Here is a 25,934-nt window from a genome sequence, read left to right as displayed (position 1 = left end):
CGGCCACCGCGGCCGGGTATTAGTTCCAACTATTGCCACCTGGTGCACATTTGACATTGTATGCTGATGGTGTGACATACATGCTGTCACTTGACAGGCAATAATATGAGTGAAAAATAACGCTGTCGAAAACAGAGACTGTGCAAAGAGCATAGAGACTGTATCAGCGAGCAGTTGGGTTCCATGCTGAACTCGGATGAGAGCAGACTCAGTCTGACTAGTGATCCTGGACTTACCTTTCAAGCAGTGAGTGGTGTGAACACATAATGCACCGAGGAATGTGGCGCCACCACTGCTTGTCAAACTGTTTTTGCCAACAGCAGCAATTGAAATGCCGCATTCAGGGAGTATCACTGACTGGACAGTCTGAGGAGAGGACCAGTGCCATTAAATAGTTTAAAGAATTTGATAATAAAATTCGAAAATATGGGTGAGGTCAGTGTGGCATGAGGAAGAATATGGCATCCTATGCCAGTGGAATTGCGAGAGACATATTCGGTCTCTACCTGGTCTCAAGTGTACAGGGATGTGTGGTTGAGATTTCACTGTAGCTGCCACCAGCAATTCCCAATCACGTCGTTTTGTGGATGCAGCTACTCCTTGAAATCCTGAACTCATACTGAACAAACTGTGTAAGTGAAATTTCGTAAAACAAATTCGTTTGGTTTCGATTTAACACATTAATGTATCTACCAAGTTTCACTGCTGGACGACAATTACAGCAGACACAAGGCCTACAGGAGTAGCTATACTTTAATTATAACATCTCAGTCAATCTTATGCCCCGTTATCGGATGTACCAAGTTGGGTTGCCTGCTGTGTGGAGTGACCGCGTGGTTTGAGGTGCCATGTCACTCTTTGTGTGGCCCTTCCCACTGGAGGTTCGAGTCCTCCCTTGGGAATGGGTGACTCTATGTTGGCATAAGTTAGGTTAAATTAGTTTAAGTAGTGTGTAAGTCTAGGGACCGATAACTTCAGCAATTTGGTACCTTAGGACTTCACACGCACACACACACACACACACACACACACACACACATTTGGATTGCCTATCTTAAGGTGAGTGAAATATTTTCTGGGGCAGTTTTGCTCTGCTCCTTTCTACATGTCAGCAGTGAACGACCGGTACTCACCTAAGTGAGATGTATCTCCAGACAGCCAGCGCAAGCGTGAGGCAGACGCTGACCGAGTGCAGCAGCAAGGAGAGGTGAGCGTGCGCGAGCAGAAGCGCGGCCCAGCCGTAGGGGAACTCCCGCTGCTCGGGCAGCACGACGTACAGGTAGGCGGCGACGGGCACGTACTCGAGCATCAGCAGCATGTCGGCGACGGCGAGCGCCGTCAGCAGGCGGTTGATGGGCGCGGCGGCCAGCTCGCGCCGCGTCAGCACCGCCACGTTGAGCGCGTTGGCCGCCGTGCCGAGCGCGCACACCAGCAGCGCACAGTAGCCGTGCGCGCGCCGGTACGCCAGCAGCGCCTCCTGCAGCGCGCCGCCGCAGTAGCACGCCGGCCTGCGCACAAGGGCGGCACACATCTCAGCAATCTGCTGTGGCGACCACTGGTGGGTCTCGCAAAACTGTAGACCTGCTAGTGGTGCCACAGATATGGATGAGGTCGACTTGTTGTCAGTCGATCATGGCGTATTGTTGTCACAACGTTTCGATGAGATTCGTACTCGCCATCTTCTGGCGTTATTTTCCCCTCAAGATGACGAGGAAGAAACTTGTAGAATCTTAGAACGCTTTGCACTCCGACTGGCTTCCTGTATCCGCCTTCCGTCCCCTACACAAACCCTGTACGACCTCATCCCCTTCGCCCACCTACTCCTCTTCCATGAACACGTCCGCACCCTGTACATTGCCTGCCAACTCGATTCCCCCCCCCCCCCCAACACACCCTGTTGCCCCCTCCCTCTCGGCCCCATGGCCGCGCCTTTACCGCTCTGAGCACTATGGGACTTAACATCTGTGGTCATCAGTCCCCTAGAACTTAAAACTACTTAAACCTAACTAACCTAAGGACATCACACACATCCATGCCCGAGGCAGGATTCGAACCGGCGATCGTAGCGGTCACGCGGTTCCAGACTGAAGCGCCTAGAACCGCACGGCCACACCGGCCGGCGTTTACCGTTGTCTACCACCCTATCTCCATGCCCTTCACCTCCTTTCCCAAGCCAACTTTCGGCACCTAGCCCTCCCATATGATGAACTTCGCCCTGACGTCTACCCCTCCTGCCAACTCTAATCCGACTTTCTTCCTGCCTCCTCCTCAGGGCTCCCTCTCCTGCCCCTCCCTACTCCTGAGCAGCTTTCTCCCTCCTACACCCCATCCCTCTCTTGTGCTCCCCTTCACTGTCCCTGCACTCCCTCCTGCCTTGTCTTCCCTCTTCATATCCCTCCCTGTCAGTCTCCTGCCCCTTGGTGCACCTCCTGCCCCCTTCTTTTCCTCTTCCTCCACTCTCGGCATCACCACCAAATATTCCTCCCCTCTTTTTCCCTCCTCTCCAGCCTCCAGTACCTCAGCAGGTCCTATCAGCGGTTTTTTATTTTTCATGAGAGCTCCGTCGTTTCCAGTGTTGTATTTAAGTGTCTTGTTATGTGTCATTTTTATCCTATGGCCACCTTTTAACTTGCATTTGCCTCCAGTGCTCATTTCAGTGCACTTTGATTTGACAGATGTGTTCTTTTAACTTCATGTCGACTTTTAGCTGTTCCCCAGGGCACGTCCGCATCAGTGTATATTTTAACTCCCATAATCCCTATTTACTGTGTTTTTTATATCCCCCTTTTATCCCCCCTTTTTATGTATTTTTGTAAAGCCCATTGGCCGTAGAGCGGGTGGATTGTGCAACTGCCAGCCCTCCCCTGTCCATATGGGATAGGGAAATAAAATTAGAATGAAGGAAAAAAAATCTTGTTGAAACGTTGTGACATCATGAAGCCAACCAATAAAATTCGCCAAGAAAGTCTGCACTCTATTATGTTGCAAGTAACTTGGTCTGCTTGATTCTCTATACAGCTTGTAAAATATTGTTCATGGCTGTTCCTGTGGAGCTGTCTGCTCCCTCTGCTGTCAGGGGCATTTCACCTCTCCTGTGCAATCTGGTACATGCAGGCCTACGAGGAGAACACGACAAGTGCCATAACCTGATTTTCCAGAAATTTCGCTGAATGGGAAAGGAGTGGAAATAAGTAAATTCACGTCTCAGCCTATCAATAGACATTCGACTGTGTCTGAGAAAACGACCGTCGTAGTTTCCGACATATTCTAGAAGCATTTTAGGGAACGAGAAGCTCAGCCCAAATAGTGGCGTAGTGGGCAGTTTCGCGACCTCTCACTTTTTTGCCCTGTGATTGAAACCTAAATATTATTTTGATTTATTTCATTTTTTCATGTATCTACCGATGTCCGCAGAAGGCTACTACATGAATGTTACTTATCAAGTTAGAGGATAGAAGGGTGTATTGTAAAATTACAGCTGGGTTTCACAGTAAGTGCCATACATTCATCACGTAATTTATATATGGTATTTTCAGGGCTTGTAATCTTTTTAAATTATCACACCATTATCGTTATATTTCATTCTTATATAAATTCCTAATTCTTATATATTATTTGCAAGTTTATTCTTCAGGAAGAATTGGTGCATTCCTTCGGATGATACCGATCGTAGAAACATTCGAAACACAGGCAGGCAGGTTTGCTACAGCGACATTTCGTCGTAAGAATCTCACTCAGGGTAGAAATGTCGTAAAAACTGCTGAAAATTTCATGCGTTGGGAACAATGTGGCAGAGAAGTACACACAACGGATCACTTGTTCAAAAATTACTGCTTGGTACTGATTATGAGTCAAAATACATAACAGGAATTCACCTAAAACAGTTAAAAATAATTTTACCAATCATTTGTTGTTGTTTTTTTAAGTTCATTCACCAGACATACAATTAATGGAAGAACAAGGTAAAGGTACTTCAGCATACACTGTGAAATCATTCGTGTAGTAATATTCTAAGGCCATGGTTAGAGAAATTAAAAACAAAAATAAAAATAACTATCGGGTATCGAACACCAGGCGCAAAAGTATGGAGGCGGCACGCTAGCCACTAGTTTGAACTGCATAGTCGCTAAAAGGCACATAAAGTACCTGAAAAACCTAGACGAGACACGTGTTCGCTTCTTATGATTCCTCTTTCAGAGCTAAATTTAAGAGAAATTGGATTATGGTACTTGTTGTGTTTTCCTCGTTAGTCCCACCCTTCGATGACAGGTAGGCCCTTCCTGTAATCCAGAAGTTCTGTAAAGTCCTGGCTAGAGCGGCATTTTCCAGAGCAGTGCTATGAGTGTGGGCAGGAAACAGCCAGTGGTCGTGTCTGCATCCTGTTCCCCATCCTCACTGGACGAAGAGTTTCCAGGAGTTTTGAGGCGGATGCCTATTGTGGAATCCCCTGGAAGCCCTCGCGTGGGTAGGCGGTAAGTCATTTGCCCACTGGAGTGGAGGCGATAGTTCAAAGCGTTACGCAGCTGTGAAGTAGGGAGGTGTTTATAATTCATAGCCAAGATATTTACTTTTCCAAAATGTAAATCCTACAAAGAGTCGAAACTCATTAACGACAGCCAGTTTCCCACATGCTCTGTTCTTTTATTTCGAAATATAGACATTCCTTCTTTATTTAAGTATAATCTAATTTCATCACCTTCGGCAACATAGTGCCACATTACAATGAAAAATATTACGCTCGCAGCATGTTATATTCCATTCTTCAGTACGAGGAAGAAACCGTTAGTGACGACATCGCAAGTAGCTAATTATATATGGAATATAAGGTTCTGTGAACAGGAAGCTTTTAATCGTAATGTACCTTGATAACCCAAATGGGGTAAATTTTCTTATTTCTAAATAAATGAATCCAGTTTTTATTTAAAAATAAAAGAACAGCTTACACAGGAAAAGGAGTTCATTTGAGAAGTTGATATGAGGTGAGTAAGCGTACATAATCGATACTGCTGAAAAAACTAGAAAATTCTTTCTTGTGCCGTTTCATAGACTTCTTTTTAGTCATTTTACGGTATTCCACGTTGCAGACAATTCAGAAATGATATGTGCGAAAAAGCCTCAGAGCACAGTGCGGCAAGATTAGCTCGCTATATGTGATGTTTATAAAAAGTTGGCAAGGTCAAATTATAGCTAACGAAATGCTGTTTTGGTGTGTATTTCGTAATACTGAGTTTAATCTGTCACCACTTAATATCTTTATGGAGATTTTCCTCAATAGGTCATCCAAAGTACAGCACTATTAAGAATGCAAAATCCTCAAGGATAATCCCACTTTATTCATAAGCGAGGTGACATATAGTTCAACATTGTAAGAGTACACGTCATTATACAAAATGAAACACACATGTCTCAGTAAAAGATAGTCGCATTACTACACAATGTACCCCCTCTGGAGCCAATGTAGGCATATGTTCTGGCATGCGGACAATCATAGATGTGCCGAATAGCTCCCTCCATCCTGCACCTTCTGTCGCAGTTAGTCAATGGTTCTTGCAGGCCCTGGAGAACGTGTAAGATGCCACGTCATCATCTCACATATGTGTCCAATTGGCGGGAGATCTGATGATATATGCTGTTCAGTGCCGCTGTTATACACCAAGACGAGCATGTTGGATTGCACTAGCCATATGTTGACGCGCATTGTCCTGCTCTAAAAATACATCGAATCCCTGTCAAAGACATGGCACTAGTATGGGGATAACAATCTGTGCAATGTATCAGACAGTGTTGCTTTATCCTGCAGAAACATTATATATGATCGCGAGATGCAACTGATGCCTAGGATGGGACCTGTGTGTCATTAGCGAATGTAGTCTCTAGTAGGCATGTCAAAGTCTACGACATACATGTGTACATCAATCACTTGCATACAGAAAGAACCCACTCTCGTCACTGATGACGAGACTGCACCAACCTACACGCCAATCAACACATTCACGACACTAGAATAGCCATGCTTGACTGTTTTTTTTATTTTATTTATTTATTTTTTATTTACACGTCAAGTTCCGTAGGACCAAATTGAGGAGCAAATCTCCAAGGTCATAGAACGTGTCAGTACATGTACTTACAACATAAAAGTAATAACACATACAAATAAATGTTCATAAACCTGAGAAAAAGTCTGTCCATAAGTTTAAATAAACGCTATCAGCAATACAAAAGAATCAGCTTAATTTTTCAAGGAACTCCTCGACAGAATAGAAGGAGTGGCCCATGAGGAAACTCTTCAGTTTAGATTTCAAAGCGCGTGGATTACTGCCAAGATTGTTGAATTCGAGTGGCAGCTTATTGAATATGTATGCAGCAGTATACTGCACACCTTTTTGCACTAGAGTTAAGGAAGTCCGATCCAAAGGGAGGTTTGATTTCTGCCGAGTATTAACTGAGTGGAAGCTGCTTATTCTTGGGAATAAACTAATATTGGCAACAAGAAACGACAATAAGGAATATACATATTGATAGGCAAGAGGTTCGTAAACTCACACCACTTATTGCTTTAACCGCCCGTTTCTGAGCCAAAAATATCCTTGTAGAATGGGAAGAGTTACCACAAAATGTAATACCATACGACATAAGTGAATGAAAATAAGCAAAGTAGACTAATTTATGTGTCGAAGTATCACTCACTTTTGATACCGTTCGAAATGTAAAAATGGCAGTATTAAGTCTTTGAACAAGATCGTGAATGTGGGCTTTCCACGACAGCTTACTAGTTACGTGAACACTGAGAAATTTGAACTGTTCAGTTTCACTAATCATATGCCCGTTCTGTGAGTTTAAAACGTCAGTTTTTGTTGAATTGTGTGTTAGAAACTGTATAATCTGAGTTATCAAGATTGTGAATAATGACTTTTGCTGCCTGTTGCTAAAGTAAGAGGTGAACCAATTGTGAGCTACTCCCCTTATTCCGTAATGGTCCAACATCTGGAGCAATATTGTGAGATCAACACAGTCAAATGCCTTAGTTAAATCGAAGAATACGCCAAGCTTTCGAAACTTTTTATTTAGCCCATCCAGTACCTCACAGAGAAAAGAGAATATAGCATTGTCAGTTGTTAAACGACTTGTAAAGCCAAACTGTACATTTGATAGCAAATCGTGTGATATAAAGTGATCAATTAACCTTACATACACAGCTATTTCGATAACTTTTGCAAACACTGATGGCATAGAAATAGGTCTAAAATTATCTATATAATCCCTTTCTTCCTTCTTATAAAGCGGCTTTACTACTGAGTACTTTAATCGCTCAGGAAACTGACCATTCCTAAAACAAAAATTACAAATATGGCTAAATACAGGGCTAACATGTGCAGCACACTACCTTAATATTCTGCTAGTCACTCCATCTTAACCATGAGAGTCCTTAGTCTTCAGTGATTTTATTATTGACTCAATCTCCCTCTTGTCTGTATCACAGAGGAGTATTTCAGACATCAATCTCGGAAAGGCATTTACTAAGTAATTTATATGATTTCCTGTAAAAACTAAATTTTTATTTAATTCACCAGCAATGCTCGGAAGTGATTGTTAAATACTGTACATATATCTGATTTATCAGTAACAGAAATATTATTACTGCGAACTGACTTTATATCATCGACCTTGTGCTGCTGACCAGACACTTCCTTCACAACTGACCATATGGCTTTAACTTTATCCTGTGAATTAGCTATTCTATTTGCATACCACATACCCTTTGCCTTGCTAATAACATTTTTAAGCACCTTACAATACTGTTTTTAATGGGCTACTGTAGTTTGTTTGTGACTACTTCTAACATTTTGATATAATTCCCACTTTGTTCTACAAGATATCCTTATCCCACTAGTCAGCCAACCGGGCTGTCCATTACTGCTAGTACACCGTTTAGAATGTTCTAATGGAAAGCAACTCTCAAAGAGCATGAGAAATGTGTTATGGAAAACATTGTATTTATCATCTATATTTTCGGCACTATAAACATCTTCCCACTCTTGTTCCATGACAAGTTTTAAAAAACTCTCTATTGCTGTTGGATTAACTTTCCTACATAGTTTGTAATTAAGTATGACATTGGTTTGAGTACAAAAGCCTTTTGGTGTTAAAATTTGGACATCATGGTCTGAAAGGCCATTCACCCTTTTACTAACAGAATGCCCATCTAGTAATGAAGAATGAATAAAAATATTGTCTATGACTGTGCTACTGTTCCCCTGCACCCTAGCTGGAAAAAACACAGTTTGCATCAGATAATATGAATTTAGGAGATCTACCAACATCTTTTTTCTTGCACAATCATATACAAAATTAATATTGAAGTCACCACATATAACTACTTTCTGGTACTCCCTACAAAGTGAATCAAGGACCCTCTCTAGCTTAAGCAAAAATGCTCTGAAGTCGGAGTTAGGGGACCTATAAACAACAACAATTAGAAGTTTAGTTTCACTAAATTCAACTAACGCTGCACAGCTTTCAAATATCTGTTCAGTGCAGTGTCGTGATACGTCTATGGACTCAAATGGAATGATGTTTCTTATGTACAGAGCCACTCCCCACCCCACAAGGAATTCCTTGAGAAACAGCCAGCTAATCTGTAGCCTAATAAAGGAAGCCTCTGAATTATCAAATTATTTAAGTGGTGTTCTGATATATCAATAATTTCGGAGTTAACATCAACTAGCAGTTCATTAAATTTATATCTAATACCTCTTATATTTCTATGAAATATGCTAATTCCTTCTCTACTTGGAAACATTACATCCTCTGAAGGTGAGCCCTTAGTTGGAGGGACTTCCTTTAAGCAGGTATACCTATCAGCTGACTTCAATCTAAAAAAGGTGGAGCTCTAACACCAGCTACTACAAGAATTTTTCCATGGTAACAGCACTACCACGACCACCACCACCCGCTACACTGTCACCTATAAGGTTAGCCAGCCTCCCCTTTCCATACCTACTGAGGTGCAGGCCATGCCTAGTGAAACCCCATCTACTGATAGACCCAACTGGCACCACTGAGATGTGATCTGTGCCCTCCGCCATCAGTGCCCTCCACAGCCCCACATTAACGCACCTAACAGCCGCATTAAGGTGAGGCCGATCATGACGCTGAAACAGTTGCACGAAATGCACATTAGTGCCACCAGTTCGAGTAGCTATCGTAACCAAGTCACCACTGACATCATATTCCCCGTCCGTATCGAGACTGTTCCCTGCTCCGCCCACTATCTCTACCTGATCCTCGTTCGTAAAATTCTTACATAACTCCCCTACGCTTTCAGCCACCTGAGCCAACCCTGCACTATGCATCACGATGCTGGTGAGCTGGTACTCACTCCCCAACACTTCCTGCAACTGCTGGCCCACACCTCTACCGTGGGAACTACCTAGCAGCAGAACCTTCTTTCTGCTAGACTTTGTAACTAACCTACGCCTCCTAATTGCTGAGGACTGCTGCAAGTTCCCTACATCTACAGCTACACGAGGCTCCTCTCCACTCAACTCCGACAGTTGGTCGTATCTATTGCATGTATGCAATGTAAAACTGTCTAAAAACCTCCTCTTCCTAGCTACCGTCTTGCCAACTACCAGTTCCCATTCCCCCCCACCCGTCACCCTCCTCAACCTATATAGTTCCTCCTTTGCGCAGTAACTTCACCTGAAGGGCACAGATCTGACGCTCCTGCTCCTCTATTAACTTGTTTCTACTACAGATTCTACATTCCCAGGAGAGGATCTCCCTAAAATGACCACTGCATTCCCCACTGCAGTCCCCCCAATGCAAATACTTTGAACAAATCCCACACCGTAATCCACTATCACAAATCTAAGACAGAGCCCACACTTATCACTCATGGTAAAATTTTCAGTTACTGAAAAAAAACTATACGTCTACGTTACCAACGTACAGTTACACCTGTGGAATTATTTAAGAACTAACAATAATGGTCTCGAAATTCTCTGCCTACTAAGAAAGCAGCTTCTTGTATTAATACTACTACAACACAGGCAATGCCAATACCAGCAGAACTTCGCAAGCTAAAACCAAAAAATTAAAACGACCACTGTAACACTAAGCGAAGTTAAAACACTGGATCAAAATTTTACTGAAATATTTCGCTAGAAAGAATAATAAACGTCAGCACGAAATTTACTAAACGACTTCAACACAATGAAAACTTTAAAAAGTACAGCGAGTGAACGATTATAAAAGTTTATGAAGTCGTTATGATGTCAGTGGTAACGTGGCCAGAAGCACATGTGATGTCAGTCCTGCTGCCAGCAGAGGGATGCTAGTGGGCTGTGATGACGCAGAAAGTGGAGCATGTGCCCAAATTTCGTCGCTGGACGATGTTCGGTCAGCCACCGCTGCTCGAGCATTGCGTCCATTATGACGTATGTTTGTATAACACGGTTGCCCAGAATTTAGTCTACAAGTGTGGGAATGTCTCACAGACCACGGTTGAAAATGGGAACACAAAACTAATACATTGTGTCCAACATTTGCAGCAATCCATCCACATCTCCACCTTTCAGCAGGCCACCAGGTGACCCTATTGAAATGGCTGATGCTGTTGTGCGGCAGTACGCACATGTCAGTGGGGTATGGTTTTACCGTAGAGTGAATATTGCAAACACTTTCCACCTCCAAACTCAGCACAGTTACTACCTGCGGAGTCAAAAGAGAGAATGAACAGAAAGGCCTGCTGAGCGCCAACTGATCACCGATTGCAGTGAAAAGTGAATCACTAGCACTAGAACCACTGTGATGTCACTGAATACAGTCAATGAGTGTGTTGCTTTTTTCCCGGTGGTGTAATTCTGAGGTGGTCTATTGACTTTTAACAGTTTTCAATACAGTGCCCAGATCTCGGAATCTTTCTGAACGCAGTCTTATAGCTACAAGGGGTGATTATTAGACGAAGAGTAGTCTAACACGTTTGACCTAGGCTCAGCTTCAATGAGGGTTTGGCGGTCCTCAATTAGACTAGTTTTAATAGTATCGCAGTGCCATGAATTAATCCTAATCTCCCAGTAATGCTTTCTCATTGAATCTTCGGAGCAATATGTCGCTAGATTTGTCTCTGAATGCTGTCTGTAACTGTGAATGAAACTTAACGCGGCACCATGTTTCCAACTGGAACGTAAATGTGAAAAGAGTTATTTTCATCATGAGTAAAACTTCTGTTCTGCCATCATATAGTCAAAAGACAGCCCGGATAATCAAATACGTACGTGAGCTTAGTACAAATGATAATAACAGAGAACTTGGTATTGACAATTATGGAAACTTAGCATCCTTAGAGTATTGTTTCCAGTATACTAAGACATATAGGACAAGGAGTAATGATCGATTCTTAAAACGCAGTTGGCTGTTGGAGGGACAGAGCAGCAGCAGTAGGTGTTGAGACTGATGTCTGCAGCACAGCTGACTCTCTACGTGGCAGAAATTTGTAAATCAGATTGCTGGTTTTGTCTTCTTCATGACTGGACTTAATAACACTGAGATTATCAATAGATGAATAATATTACCGATACTATGCAAACATCTGCAGTCGGGAGTAAGTAACGTGAAATATATTCTCTCCGTGGAGTCATGTCTTGATTAGTAACAATTGTTTGGAGCGCACTACACAAAGAAATACCGTTGTATTTGCTTTATTCTACTGAAAGACCTGAAAAGGGGGTTTCTTATTACAGTGTACACATCGATCCCTACGTGCAACCACCTTTCATTTCCTATTTTCTTCCGTAAATTATTGCTTTAATAATTAATGTACGTTTTGTAACAGACTGTATAACTATACTGTATCTTCACATGTATTTGGGCTGTCTTCACATGTATTTGGGGTGTAATGATGACGCACTTTGTAGGTATATCTGCTTGATCTGAGTTCTTATGGTAGAGGATTTGAAGTTCGACTGTAGTTAGTTTCTCAATTGGTTACTCAGAGACATTCTTTTCGATACTTGTATAGATGTAGGTGGCCGCGGAATGTAGCTTTGCAGTCAACATTATTACGCAAATATAGGTTAGAGCTATGTTAAACCCAGAGATTGTTAAGAAATTGCACTTCTGGATTTGAACTCTCTCTCTCTCTCTCTCTCTCTCTCTCTCTCTGTGTGTGTGCGTGTGTGTGTGTGTGTGTGTGTGTGTGTGTGTGTGTGTGAGTGTGTGTGTGTTGTAGAGCTGTATCAAGGAGGAACAAAGATTTTACAGTCCATTTCTTAAGTACAACAATGTGAAGATTAAACGGACAGAAAGTACCGAATTTGTGGGTCATACGCACATTTTGCGACTAAAATAAATGTGCACGCTCTGATAAAATAAATTTGGAAAGAACATGTGCACCCTCCGATATAATAAACTGGGAACGACCGTGTACTGTTGACTCTGTTAAACGTATTTTGTCCTGAAGGGTCATAAACTGTTAACCTAGGAACCGCCCGTTGTTGCTGAGAATTTCAGCCTGTCGCAAAGTGTCGAACGGTGGAGTCCTAGCGCAGTACTTTATCTCATTGAATTAAATAGACATTTTTGAAATGCAACTTCGGCGATACGCCATTACCAAGACCATCCACATTGTCTTGCTACAGAGGCGGTCGCATATTTTATTGCAGCCTCATCGCGGTTACGTCATCCCGCTGTATGTCCTGTCTGCATTTCCACTCTTCTTTGACGAAGCTCAGCGGCGATGAGAAAAGCTATTGAGAACTTCGTACGCAATTACTTGTTTGTGAGAGTGAGCTAAATATTCACTAAAATAGAATGTTGATTAAAGCTAGAGAGAGAATGAAAATGTTCTCACTTTCGAGAAAGAACTCATTTGTAACTAAACTAAACATTATAACTGGTCACCAATAGAAAGTTACGTAATGTGAACATTTTACTTTGGGGTCGATCAAACGATTCAAACTGGAATACACTATAGTGTTATTTATTGTTTCATAGAGATAGCTATAGGTGAACAGAACGCAGTTATTGTTAATCGAGTGGTTTTCAAGTGCCAGATAATGAATTTCATGCTGAATTATTTGTCGCTGGCGTCTGCTAACACGAGTCATTACACCAGCCAGCACCAAAATATGAACTTGTTTGTACAGCACGGCAATCATTTTAGTTGTTCATTTAACATAATATAGGAAACACATTTGCACTCATTCGCGTTTTATTTATTTGGCAGTTTAGGAAAGAGGCACGTTATTTCAACATTTTACTGCCTAATACGTTTTAAAGAGAACGTGTGTGTTGTGTGTGGTGAAGTTACGCTTATCTCCAGTACACAGGAAGGGACACCAGAATTTGCGCAGAAAATTCTTTTTAGTAGAGACAATGATGTTTCTGGCCGTAGCCTATGTAATGTTCTGTTCCCCAAGAACAGGCTAGATGGAATAGTTCAACTGTATTACAAACTGGATAATACAGGAAGTAATTTCGGAGACGGTACAGCTGAATTAAAGAACATTTAATTACATTCCATAGGCATTAATGATATGCATTTTTAGTGTTTAGCAACAGGAAACAATATACTGATATTCCTGTGGAGAATGATTGTTTCCAAGTTAAATATTTTATGGTGTTCAAACTCTATAAAGTGACCTAGTATTTTGTGTGTGATGTAGCATCAGTTCGATCTACTCCGGATGTAAAACTAGGCTTTCTATCCACTCAAGTGCCGCCTCGAATGTCTCAAGTGATTTTTCGTCCGGCTCTACACAGTCCCGATATCGCTAGTACTGAAAGTCTGACATACGTGATTAAAAGGTGCTTGCAGGCATTCTGGTCGCACCACGAACTATCAACAATGTCCTTTGTCGTACCCAACAGCCCATCACAGCACGATTCCAACTGGAGGACGGATATGGTTCTCGGGGATCGCCTTGTCGTCTGTGGACAGCCTGGTATCGACCTGGATGAGACTCATCACTGAATGCCACACAATGGCTTTTAATGTCCCCCTAGCGTCTAGCTCTCCACCATGCCGGTCTCGGCTTTCAGTGGCGTGGGTGTCTGAGATGAATGGACGGTGGTAACCTGTTCGCGGTGAGACTGTGCCAGTACGTGTGCAGTGACGACCTCAATTTTGACGGCTTGGCAATCCGCTGGAGCCACTAATTAATTTTGCTGATATCTGACTGTTCATATGTCGCGAACTAGAGTCGTGGTAGAGACGTATGTTGTTGGTTTGATGGGCCCTGGTACTCACAGCTAGAGGGCATGTGGCTGCCAGCGGTTGCTTTTGGGGACTCCTGCTTTCTGGTACGGGCATCGAGAAGCCGCGACTGATTAAATTAGTCGGAGACAAACCTTGCCGTCTCGCTTAAGGATTCATAGCGGCGAGTTGCGAGAAGAACAATGGATGTCGCGTGCAACCTGGTTGGCACATTCGTAGCCCACTCTGCAGGCTTAAATTTTACACCAACTCGAAGACCGCCTGTACGAGTTAGAGGCAATAACACCCTAGCTTGGAATCCTGGAAGTCACGGCTCCTTCACACCTGAGTGGACTTAACTGTTTATTTTATTTATTTTTTGGGTACTTGTTACTGTGAGGCCGTGTCTGCGTTAATGTGGAATTGGACCTGCGATATTAACGCGCCTCCGAGTGTGTATGATAATCGGTCGGTGGTCCGCCCCCAGTAGCTAAGTGGTCACCGCGACAGAATGTCAGTCCTAAGGGCCCGGGTTCGATTCCTGACTGGGTCGGAGATTTTCTCCGCTCAGGGTGTTGTGTTGTCCTAATAATTATCATCATCTCATCCCCATCGACGCCGAAGTCACCAAAGTGCCGTAAAATCGAAAGACTTGCACCCGGTGAACGGTCTACGAGACGGGAGGCCCTAGTCACACGAAATTTACAACGGTCGGTGTAACTGACGGTAATTTTTTGTTACAGGCCATATTACACACAAGCGTACGAGCATTCTGTGTAATAAATTGACTTGATGAAATGAAATTTACAACATAATTAGTGTTGGAGGGAAGGCACCCTTTGTAGATGAGTGCGCCCTACTCATTGCACTACCAGGTGCTGCAAATTCGTCTTGTAATTTAAAGATAGTTTTAAGGAGTGTTATGCTTGTAATTTGTATGTGTAGTTGCTTCTGCAACTTGTTAAAACTTCCTAAATTTTAAGCTTTCTCGTCTGTAGTTTTATTTAGCAGATTACAGTTCACTTCTGTCGTGTTTTCGCAGGTTACCTTTGGCAGGGGTCGATGTGTCCCTTCTCTCCGGGCACGGAGCAGAGGCTTGTTTTCCTACTGCTGCTGTGGCACTTCCATCGTCAACGACTAGGTTGTCCCGCTGTCTGATTCCTCTACCAACCGCACCATGTTGGATCGAGTTATGTAGAGTTGATCGTTTATTGCGTACCACAGTGAGTGTCACCAATTAAGTTGGAACTATTAATCAACATATTTGATTAATTCAGTAAGTTCACGTGGTTTGAAGCGTACTCCACAAGCCCGAAGTTCCTCCTCACTATACCTGCTCTTCAACGCTCATTTAAAAATTGCACCCTTATTGCTACTTCTGGAGCGTGTTTACATTTTAGACCGTTTACTTATGGATATGAACTGTTGAGCATTTCCACAGTCATTAGCTAACTCCACTCATTGTGGATGTTTCCTGTTTGTTCCCTGTTGGCTGTGATAGCCGCCTGCCGTATTTGCCAGTTTATTTGTATTTTGGGGAATTGTATATTTATTTAAGGGTGTTCTCCAGTGCCCTTGCTGGTGTGTGCCATTTGGAAATCACCTCTAAATTACATGCGTTCTGAGCTTTGCTTGTATTTAGGGGGGTTGTGTATTTTATTGCTTAAGGTATTTTATTAAGGCTTGTATATTACTAAGGGACTTACAAACGCCACAATCAGTGGTGTGACATGTTATCCTTTTTGTGTTTTGTATGAGCGTTATCCAGTTGTTCAACGTGTTATCAGTACTTGGGGATTGTTGAACCCGCTTGCAGCCACCCCTAGGTGGTGTGACTTCTTACTTGTGTTTGGGCAATGTATATTCCTGGCTTCAAGCCCTGCTCTTAACGACATAAATTGTTAAAGTTTATTATTAACGAATTGAGCCGGTTCAAGACCTTTAAATTATCGTGGGCATAGTTATTCTCTTAACAAGGCTTTTCAGATTGTGATTATAATATTGTTGTTAAGCTATGAAGTGTATTCTATGGCCGGCCGGTGTGGCCGAGCAGTTCTAGGCGCTTCAGTTTGGAGCCGCGCGACCGCTACGGTCGCAGGTTCGAATCCTGGATGTGTGTGGATGAGTGTGATGTCATTAGGTTAGTTATCACTAAGTAGTTCGAAGTTCTAGGGGACTGATGACCTCAGATGTTAAGTCCTATGGTGCCCAGAGCCATTTCTTTTGTATTCTATGAAACAACAAACGACGAAATATGTGGGTCCACCTTCCGTGTGTTTTTCCTTAAAATTATCCCAACCCTTGTTGTAAGGTATCAGTACGCTTTGTTCAGATTTCAGCTGTTATCCACCCACCTGATCGACAGAAAACGAAGGATTGATGCCTACTCTTCTTGTGACGCTGTCCACCTCGTCCCTTACTCGTCCTTCGGTTATTGCACTACGGCAGTGTCTCAAACCTATTGGCTGAAATTGAAATAGGTGAATAGTTGTTCTACGACAGATTTATATTTAGATACGGAACCAATCGTCGAAAATCTGCAAGCATATTTATTGTGTTACGTACCTGAACAGCGTGAACTGCGAAAAAACAACGTAGGTCGTAGTAATTGTTCAAAGCGACGACTGTCAGTCTCGGTGAGTGTACTGCGATGGCACATGTAGTTCAGCAGCACGCTCGCAAAGATCACGGCTGAGTGTTGAACACTGGATCAGGCAGCAGTGATAAGCAGCGTACGCCACCGACCACCAAACGGAAACGCTGCACACAGCTTATAGCCGATGTGTCATGCGACGGCTGCATGCATCGCACTAGTGAATTAACCTGTGCTGCGTGCACACCACTATTCCTTGTGTCAGTTGTCCAGTGCATCAGACAGTCTGTGTTTGTCCACGTTGAGGTGTGCTATTGCGTGCAGTGCATGACACATACTCCAAAACGGAACGTTACTCGTCACTAGAGTTGGTTGACATAAATTTAATGTATGGTTCGGCAGAATGTAGTGCTGTGAATGTTCACAAATGTACAGGAACGCTTTCGCAACGGTCGTCAGCCGAACTGTAAGAAGTTTATCTGAATGGTTACCATCTTACGATGGATAGAGTCGTTCACGCCATAAAGAGATGTCTAGCGTTCAGTTCCACCAATGGATTATCCACCATCAGCAGCGAAATTTGTCTCAATACTATTGCACCGAGGCCTCCAACGAAATGAGTATTTCCAGTTCCTCGTACACGCCGCGAAGTACAAAATTATCCACGCATACTGGAACTGTTAATTCGCCCAGTAGATTGCTTACATGCACTACCTTCTGCGTATAAAACAATGCCTTTCATCTAATGCTTCATTGTTCTCCAGTGGCTCAACAAAAACTAATACATCGAAATTCACGGTTACCCAAATCAACTTCACAACTGGTTCAAATGGCACTGAGCATTATGGGACTTAACTTCTGAGGTCATCAGTGTCCTAGAACTTAGAACTACTTAAACCTAACTAAGGACATCACACACATCCATGCCCGAGGCAGGATTGAAACCTGTGACCGTAGCGGTCACGTGGTTCCAGACTGCAGCGCCTAGAACCGCTCGGCCACACTGGCCTGCGCCGCGATGTACAATGGTCCCTTACTTGTACAACACTTTTCGCCGTATCCGTCCACAGTCCTCAACTTGATGCGAGTGCATACAATGCATCTGCGATAAAAATGTAGAGAAACTCAGTGGCATGGAGGCCACCATACTAACCTGCTGTCCCTAGTAGGTCGTGGCTTGTGGACTGAGCAAGAAGCAAACGATACCCACTGTCCGCTGTGAGGAGGCGCAACCATGTCTGCAGCATCCTCGGTCATGTTCGCAGGAAAGACATGAGGGGCCACACAAATCGTCCATGTGATAAAATATCACAAGGTGATTTAAAGCATACATTCCATTCGTTTGACTGCTTTCGTGATCTGCTAGTAACTTTCGTTAAGTGTCTACGCTGTTCCCCCTAATACCACCAGTATCCTCGCTCCCGAAATTCCGAAGTCTTCTAAACTGATCATGGACGTTTTAAGAAGCTGTAGCCTGCACATGTTTTTGCATGGCTCTTCCCACAGAGAGCTTCTATACCATGCCGTGTACTGTGTCAGGCGGCATAGCTGTAACTGAGTACTAGTAGTCTATACTTCGTCGAAACTAAAGAAGAACCCGAAGATCACGTCACAGTATTACTACAGAACAATTTACAGTATTACTACTTTTTTTTAATACGATTTTCTGTCAGCAGTCTGAAAAAAATTTATGTCCTGCCTTTTGTCACGATAGTTTTGTGGTCTAAACAGAAGGTTGTTTACATTATCAGATTTAACACATATGTACTACATGCTAGCTGCACTGAATGTCCACTGAATACAAACTAAAAAAAATAAAACGTCGTTCAGCATAGAAGCTTCATAACTATTACGAAATAAAGGCGCTAGTGGTGGGTCAGGGACTAGAACGAGAGTACGGAGAGTCTGCACAGAATACGGTGTGCGCTGCGACAAGTTTTGGTGGAAAGGGCTGGACGAGTTCATTCGTTTGTTCAAGAAGGGAGGCCGACAACGTTTGACCGTTTTTGGCTAATCACCGAAATGCTGCGATGGTAGGTTCGAGGTGCATGACCCGCAATATTTGTCAAATGATTTTGTGGAAAATATTCCGTAAAAAAATACATTGTTACATTTATATGTCAGCTCCATGAGGAAGTGCCATCATTTAGTTAATGGTCATAGGGACTGTGATACTTGCATGTAAGTAAGATACGGTGCAAACTTCGAGAAAGTTTCCAGTGAGTAACAGAGGTTGCTATAGTTATGTGTTCGGTGTATGAAATTCGGCGTATGAAATTTAGCTGACATACTCAAGCTTCCTTTAGACGTAATGGAGAACTCTATCTGTCACCAAACCGTAGAAAATTGATCTGATGTAGTACACTCATTTGTGTTTGCCCGCACTAGCGATAATACCAGAATTAAACATCTACAACAACTCTCATACACTGAAGAGCCAAAGAAACTGGTGCGCCTTCCTAATATCGTGTAGTGCCCACGCGAGCACGCAGAAATGCTGCTACACAACGTGGCATGGACTCGACTAATGACTGAGGTAGTGCTAGAGGGAACTGACATCATGAATCCTGCATGGCTGTCCATAATTCCGTAAGAGTACGGGGGCGGGGGGGGGGGGGGGGGTGCAGGTCTCTTCCGAACAGCATGTTGCAAAGCATCACCAATATGCTCAATAACGTTCATGTCTGGGGAGTCTGGTGGCCAGCGGAAGAGTTTAAACTCAGAACAGTGCTCCCAGAACCACTATGTAGCAATTATGGACGTGTGGTGTGTCGCAGTGTCCTGCTGGAATTGTCCAAGTCCGTAGGAATGCACATCAATGGATGCAGGTGATCACACAAGAGTCTTACGTACGTTTGACCCTTGAGAGTCGTATCACTCCTACAGGACGCGCCCCACACCACTACAGAGCCTTCACCAACTTCAACGGTCCCCTGCTGAAATGCAGGATCCACGAATTCATGAAGTTGTCTCCATACCCGTACACGTCCATCTGCGATACAATTCGGAACGAGACTCGTCCGGCCAGGCAAAATGTTTCCAGTCGTCAACAGTCCAATGTCAGCGTTGACGGTCCCAGGCGAGGCGTAAACCTTTGTGTCCTGCAGCACAGGAGTGGGCCTTCGGCTCCGAAAGCCCATATCGATTATGTTTCGTTGGATGTTTCGCACGCTGACACTTGTCGATAGCCCAATATTGAAGTCTGCAGCAATTTGTGGAAGGGTTGGACCTCTGACACACTGAACTATTGGTTTCAGTCGTCGTTGGACCCGTTCTTGCAAGATCTATTTCCAGCAGCAGCAATGTCTGAGATTTGATGTTTTACTGGATTCCTGATATTCACGGTAAACACGTGAAATGGCCGTATGGAAAAATCCCCACTTCATCGGTACCTCAGCGATGTCGTGTCCCACCGCTCATGCGCTGACTGTAACACCACGTTCAAACTCACTTAAATCTTGATAACCTGCCATTGTAGCAGCAGTAACCCATCTAACAACTGCGGGAGGCACTCATCTTATACAGGCATTGCCGATCACAGCGCTGTATCCTGCCTGTTTGCATATCTCTGTATGCGAATACGCATGCCTATACCAATTTACTTTGGCACTTCAGTGTATTTCATAAACGGTTTAGGAGATTGGAATGAGATTTTGTCAAATGATAGCATACAAGGAGAAGAGTATTTTGCCATATGATTATGAAGTACAACTTCATTATGTACCGCGTTATTCAACTAACTACTGGTGTTTGCGGTGAAATAATTGTAACGTCTAAGGGCCATCGATAGCTGGTGAAACGAGAAATGCCGTGGGTTACGGAAGAGCGTAACAGAGGATTTTAGTGGTTTATTTTTGTACCGAGAATGTGTTTTTTCAGTAGCTGTTGACTTTACTTTCCCTCAGTTCATCACTTAATGATATTAATAAACCGCTGTTACACAATTTCCTCGGAGTTGTCTTCGCAGCATGCTAGTGAAGTAACACTATGTAAATTCTCTTGTGTTTCATAAGAAGAAGGAAATTTTAATATGGCAATAAGAGAAATGTGGGTTTCACTCAACATTTTCAACTCGTGATGCATCTCGGAAAAAATAAATCAATGATTTAGTGGCATTTTCAGCCGAATTCTTTGCAGATACTAACTAAAGCAGACGTCACACAGAGCTTTTTAAATGGTTATTATGCAAGTGGGAATGTGGAGGGACTCCACTTACGTGGGGACGTAGGCAAAGTTGATCAAAAGTGATACAAAAATTTTCCACCAGATAGTTCTGTAGCATATTAGAAATACTGTCTCCAAATTTCATACATTAATTCGAACTACAAATGATAAAAAAAAGCTGTCTTGTTTCAATCACTGCTCAGCACCACACCAACTTTTTAGACGTCACCCTTCTTGTTTGCGATGTTTTATTACTTAAAGCATTGGAAGAGTACAGAACGCTGTGGACCCGTTTACGTCGTGTTATCTTCCGCTAGCTAATTTTGCAGCTGTTGTGGTCTCTGCTGCAGAAATATAAACATTTAAGTTCTGCTGCCAATGCGAGAATTAGGACTGCGTTCAAGGTTATTTTGTATGATTTACCGTTTAAATTGCCAATATATGATGGTAAAGAGTTTAAGAAAGTGGCTAAAGCTCGCCATGTACGTGTGAATAACAAGTTTCTACAAGTGAGTCAACATAATTCCGCGGAAGATAGTTAATAAGACGACGAGCAGTTCATAGACGAAGCTTGGTACCAACGTAGAATTTCAGTCCTCTAAAGAGAAATGGAATTGTGGTTTCAGGATAATTGATTTAGAAATTATGTGTTCTACTATTAGAAATTCATGTGCATGTGGTAACTGTGGCAATAAATCCTTAAGATCATGTGACAGCAATAACAGAGATTGTATTGTGTGTAATATGCACTCGTTTTGTGACAGCTGTCAAACTGAGATTCAGTTCAAAACATCAAGTGCTAAGAATTGGTTGTATGAAGCCCAAACATAAGATTATGCTATGGGACAAGTGTGTTGGTGTTACAAGGGAAGGTAGCAATTTATTTTGTGCAGTAATGAATACGTCACTTCTGCCTGCCTCGTATTCAACACTGAACAATCATCTTCTGAGCGCCTTGGAAACAGAATTCAACAGCAGTTTGTCAGCAGCAGTGAAAGAGGCAGTTTTATTTAACATAGACATTCTGACAGAAGTAAATGACCCTTTGCCTTCTACAGATGCATGTGTTTCATGTGACAGCACATAGACGAAAAGTGGCCACACCTCCCTACACGGTGTTTCATCAGTTATAAGTGTTGACACAGGAAAAGTTTTGGGTTTGCAGTTGATGTCCAAATATTGTTCTATATGTGCACCGAGGAAAATGTTAGGCAAAAAGGAAGACAGGCAATGGAAAATAGAACGCAAAATAATATGCAGCTCGTATTATGATGTTTCTAGTGGTGGTATGGAGCCAAAAGGGATGAAATTAATATTTCATCAGAGCGAAATGAGACATGCAGATATGTGAAATTTCTTGGAGATTCTAGTGCTTTCAAATCTGTTGTAGAAAACAAGCCATATGGAAATAGATGCACCATTGAAAAGATATAATGTGTGGGGCAATTTCAGAAATGGACGGGCAGGAGACTTCTGAAACTGAAACGAGAACAACAAGGTGTGAAACTCAAAGATGGAGAGCCACTGGGTGAGCTATAACACCTGGCTGACATAGAGATCCACACTTTGCAAATATATTATGGCAAAGCATTAAGGCAAAGTACCAGAGAATTGAAACCAATGCAGAAGTCAGTGTGGGCAAAATTTTACACAAGCTGTTGCCTGATGAGAAGCCAGCACATCAATTGTGTGGTATATCGTGGCGCAAATGTTAGGAGGCAAAAGCACAAAACAAAACCTATACACATAAACACACTCTTCCTGAAGCAGTCTTAAGTACCATAAAGCCAACAGTCCAGTTTCTAGCTAATCCAGATTTGTCCATCGTGGAACACAAAACCCAAATGAGAGCTTCAACAGTCTCATTTGGAAGAGACGCCCATGAACAACATTTAGCTCATCTACTGTTGTTAAAACTGCGACATATGATGCATGCCTGGTGTTTAATGATGGTAACATTGCAAGAATAAGGACCCTTAATCGACTAGGATTTGTTGCAGGTTGCTTCACCGAGAAGCTCTTGAAGAAGACAGATACTGCACACGTTGCACGTTCTGAACTGCCTGTAAAGCATATAGCCAAAAGTGCACACCTGATACATCAGTTAAAAAGGAAACAGATACACAAAGAACAGGAAGACCAACTGTAGGGTTCTGGTCAACACTAAGGTACTCGTTTATGGTGTAAATCCTTATAAAATCGTTTATGCGCATTTCCCAGAATTTTCATTTTTTAGTGTATAAGGAACATTTTCCCCAGAACCACTGGATTTACAAAAGTGAAGTTTTCTGCAGGCTTTTTTCACTGTATAACACAACTTCCTGTGGTATACATTTTTTCTAAGTGTATTTCTGTCAAAATTATTTGCTTTTCTGTAAAATTAAAATTGCTTTCTTTCATACACAATTTCTTTTAATGTAAGAGTTCTAAAACTGTTGTTAAAAACCTGTTCATATCTGCTTATCTGATTACTAGGAATTACCTGCCACAATATGAAAGTTCGATGTAAAGTAATTTTTGTGTGACGGCATGTGTTGCGAAAATTTCCAACAATGTCATGGTGAAACTTTTTGAGAAAAAATTTGAAAAATTTCCAAAATGTAGCCCATGACATAATTATCTCACATGCAAAATTTTGTTCGATTACCTTTCAAACACGAAAACGTGTGTAAGATTATGTGAACACGTCCATTTTCACCTACATTCCCCCTTAATACTTACAGAAAATGTGAGTGAAGGCTTTAGTTCAGAATGGCACTTCCCCTCAAGCACTCAGTATTTCCTCTACATCACCAGCCCTCATCCCCCACCACTACCGCTCTCCCCGTGCATGCCCTGCCAACTGCAAATCTATCAGCCACAATATTCTGTGAACACTCTGCTCCTTTATTTCAGTATCACTAAGCAAATTCACGCATCAGTGTTATGTCAAAGCAATGTGATGCATCGTCAGATATTATTTCTATCTTTAACGTATTTGCCTACACCCATTAACATGTCTAACAGAAACCATTATTCTGGACTGGTCAACTTTACGTTGAATATGGGCTCATACAGGAGAGAGCTGTCCTACTTCCGAAAACGTAAGCTACTTTTAACATTTCATTGCTTCCCTATGAAACGAAGTTCGTGTCTATAATTATGGTAACAGGTGAATGCAGTCTATGAGGCTTAGTTGCTGGAGACTGAGCAGTCAGTTGTGAATTTCACCGTTATGATACATTTGAATTGGCACAGAATGTCAGCTAAAGAGATATGGTGCAAGAAGAGCCAGAACGTGGCAATGGAGCCAACTCGTTTCCCTTGCTCCGACTGATATGTTTCATATGCCGAGTTCCTCATATATTTCAAGGACTCATTCTCACAAACTAAGAAATTCTTGGTTTTCCAGCAACGTGTTGTCATCCATCTATGTAGCTGAGGTGAGCTGATAGTGTGGTCCTCAACATTAAAGTTGCTGATTGAAGTTCTAGAGCTAAGATTATTTTTCGTTAGTAATGTTTTATGAGAAACGGATGTAGAGGGGATGGGGGATGGGAATGGTGTAGGGAGGGGATCAGTAGGGAGTGGATCACTTCGTATCATAAGGTATCCTATTGAACCCTGTATTGTATGAAATGTTTGCAGTTGAAAAACATGTTGGCCCCATTTATATACCAGCATGTTGCATATGTAATTTCTTTTAATCACACTTATTGTGACGAATTATTTCGGTTTACAGGCGTTAAGAAATCGAAATAGTAATGGGCGCCATCTGCAGGAGTGTATTAGTATTGTTTAATATAAACAAAATACCCTATCTGACATAAAAGGGATACATATAAGAGGAGATGATCGGATGTTGACGTAACTAGGACAGTCACACGTCCTCAGAAGGTTCATAAATGATTAGATTTGGAATTATATGGAATGGCTACCAGAGTGCATTAGTATGTTTCGTGTTTAGTGTTGTTACCCGTCTTGGTAGGGTATAAGTGGGACACGAGTAGCCTCAGAGGTTGAGTGATCACTGTGAAAGGCACGGAGATGCTAACGAAATCGTGTGAGACGCTGTTGTCAGCACCTGAATAAGTTTGACGGGGACCTCATAGTGGGTCTCCATTTGGCTGGCTGGTGGAATCATACAATTTCCAGGTCTGTGGTGCATACGGGTGCGTCAGTTGCCCGATGTTGGGCTGCATGGAAGTGTGAGGGCAGCCATATTTGTCGTCATGGTTCCGACTAACCACGCATGGCCTCCGCGAGGGAGGATCGTTATACTTTGTACCACAGGAGTGCCTACAGTACACCTTGTAATGCCACTTCCTCGGACGAGAAATGAAAATAAAAGAATTAGCTCCAAAATTCCCAAAGATTTCCCCAAAACAAGTTCCAAATTACATGAAAAGGTAACATGCAAACAAATTTCCAGTTAACACTATTATTTGGATATTAACCAGAAACTGAATCAGGAATATAATACCTAGTAATTTATTAACATACGAAAGAAAGATAGGATTCCAGTAAAATCAAACTGAAAATTCAAAATCATAGTAAATCGCAAAATCATTAGAATTAAAATTCGCAGAGTAGAACCGACGTTCCCAAAGACTACTCCGTGTGAATACTCTTTGAGATTCGTGAGTAATGGCTAAGGATAATTCAGTCCATTGTTACTACATTACGAGAGTTAGCCAAAGCAGGCCATACTTTTGAACGCTCGTATTTGTAGATGGAATTAGATTGTTTTTTTCAGAACTGATTATTTCGATCTACTATGACGCAGAGAAACGATACTTTGACTTTAGAATTCAGAGGACTTGCATATATTAGACAGAAGTGACTTTTAATTAAATAGCCTGAAGTTAACACTATTTAGAAAGTGAACATAGATAGACAATTTCATTCGTAATAACTAATAGACCATGGAACTTAGCGATAGTTATGGAGCATATAACTTATAATTCCCCCCCAACACCTGGGAAAGCTTCTTCCTCACGG

The 25,934-nt window shown here is 42.4% G+C and overlaps 1 protein-coding gene across 1 annotated transcript in view; it reads right to left on the bottom strand.

Annotated features, from left to right (window-relative positions):
- LOC124616593 (G-protein coupled receptor dmsr-1-like) overlaps nt 1–25,934 on the bottom strand; it is a gene marked incomplete at its 3' end in the record, with an annotated part of 59,864 nt that overhangs the window by 26,044 nt on the left and 7,886 nt on the right. Inside the window, exon 2 of the mRNA XM_047144914.1 lies at nt 1,134–1,508. Coding sequence (XP_047000870.1) covers nt 1,134–1,508 — 375 coding nt within the window. The remainder of the gene's footprint in view (nt 1–1,133; nt 1,509–25,934) is intronic.

Source organism: Schistocerca americana, chromosome 5 (genome assembly GCF_021461395.2).
Source record: "Schistocerca americana isolate TAMUIC-IGC-003095 chromosome 5, iqSchAmer2.1, whole genome shotgun sequence".
Taxonomy (NCBI): Eukaryota; Metazoa; Arthropoda; class Insecta; order Orthoptera; family Acrididae; genus Schistocerca; species Schistocerca americana.
This window is presented reverse-complemented; position numbering and strand designations above follow the sequence as displayed.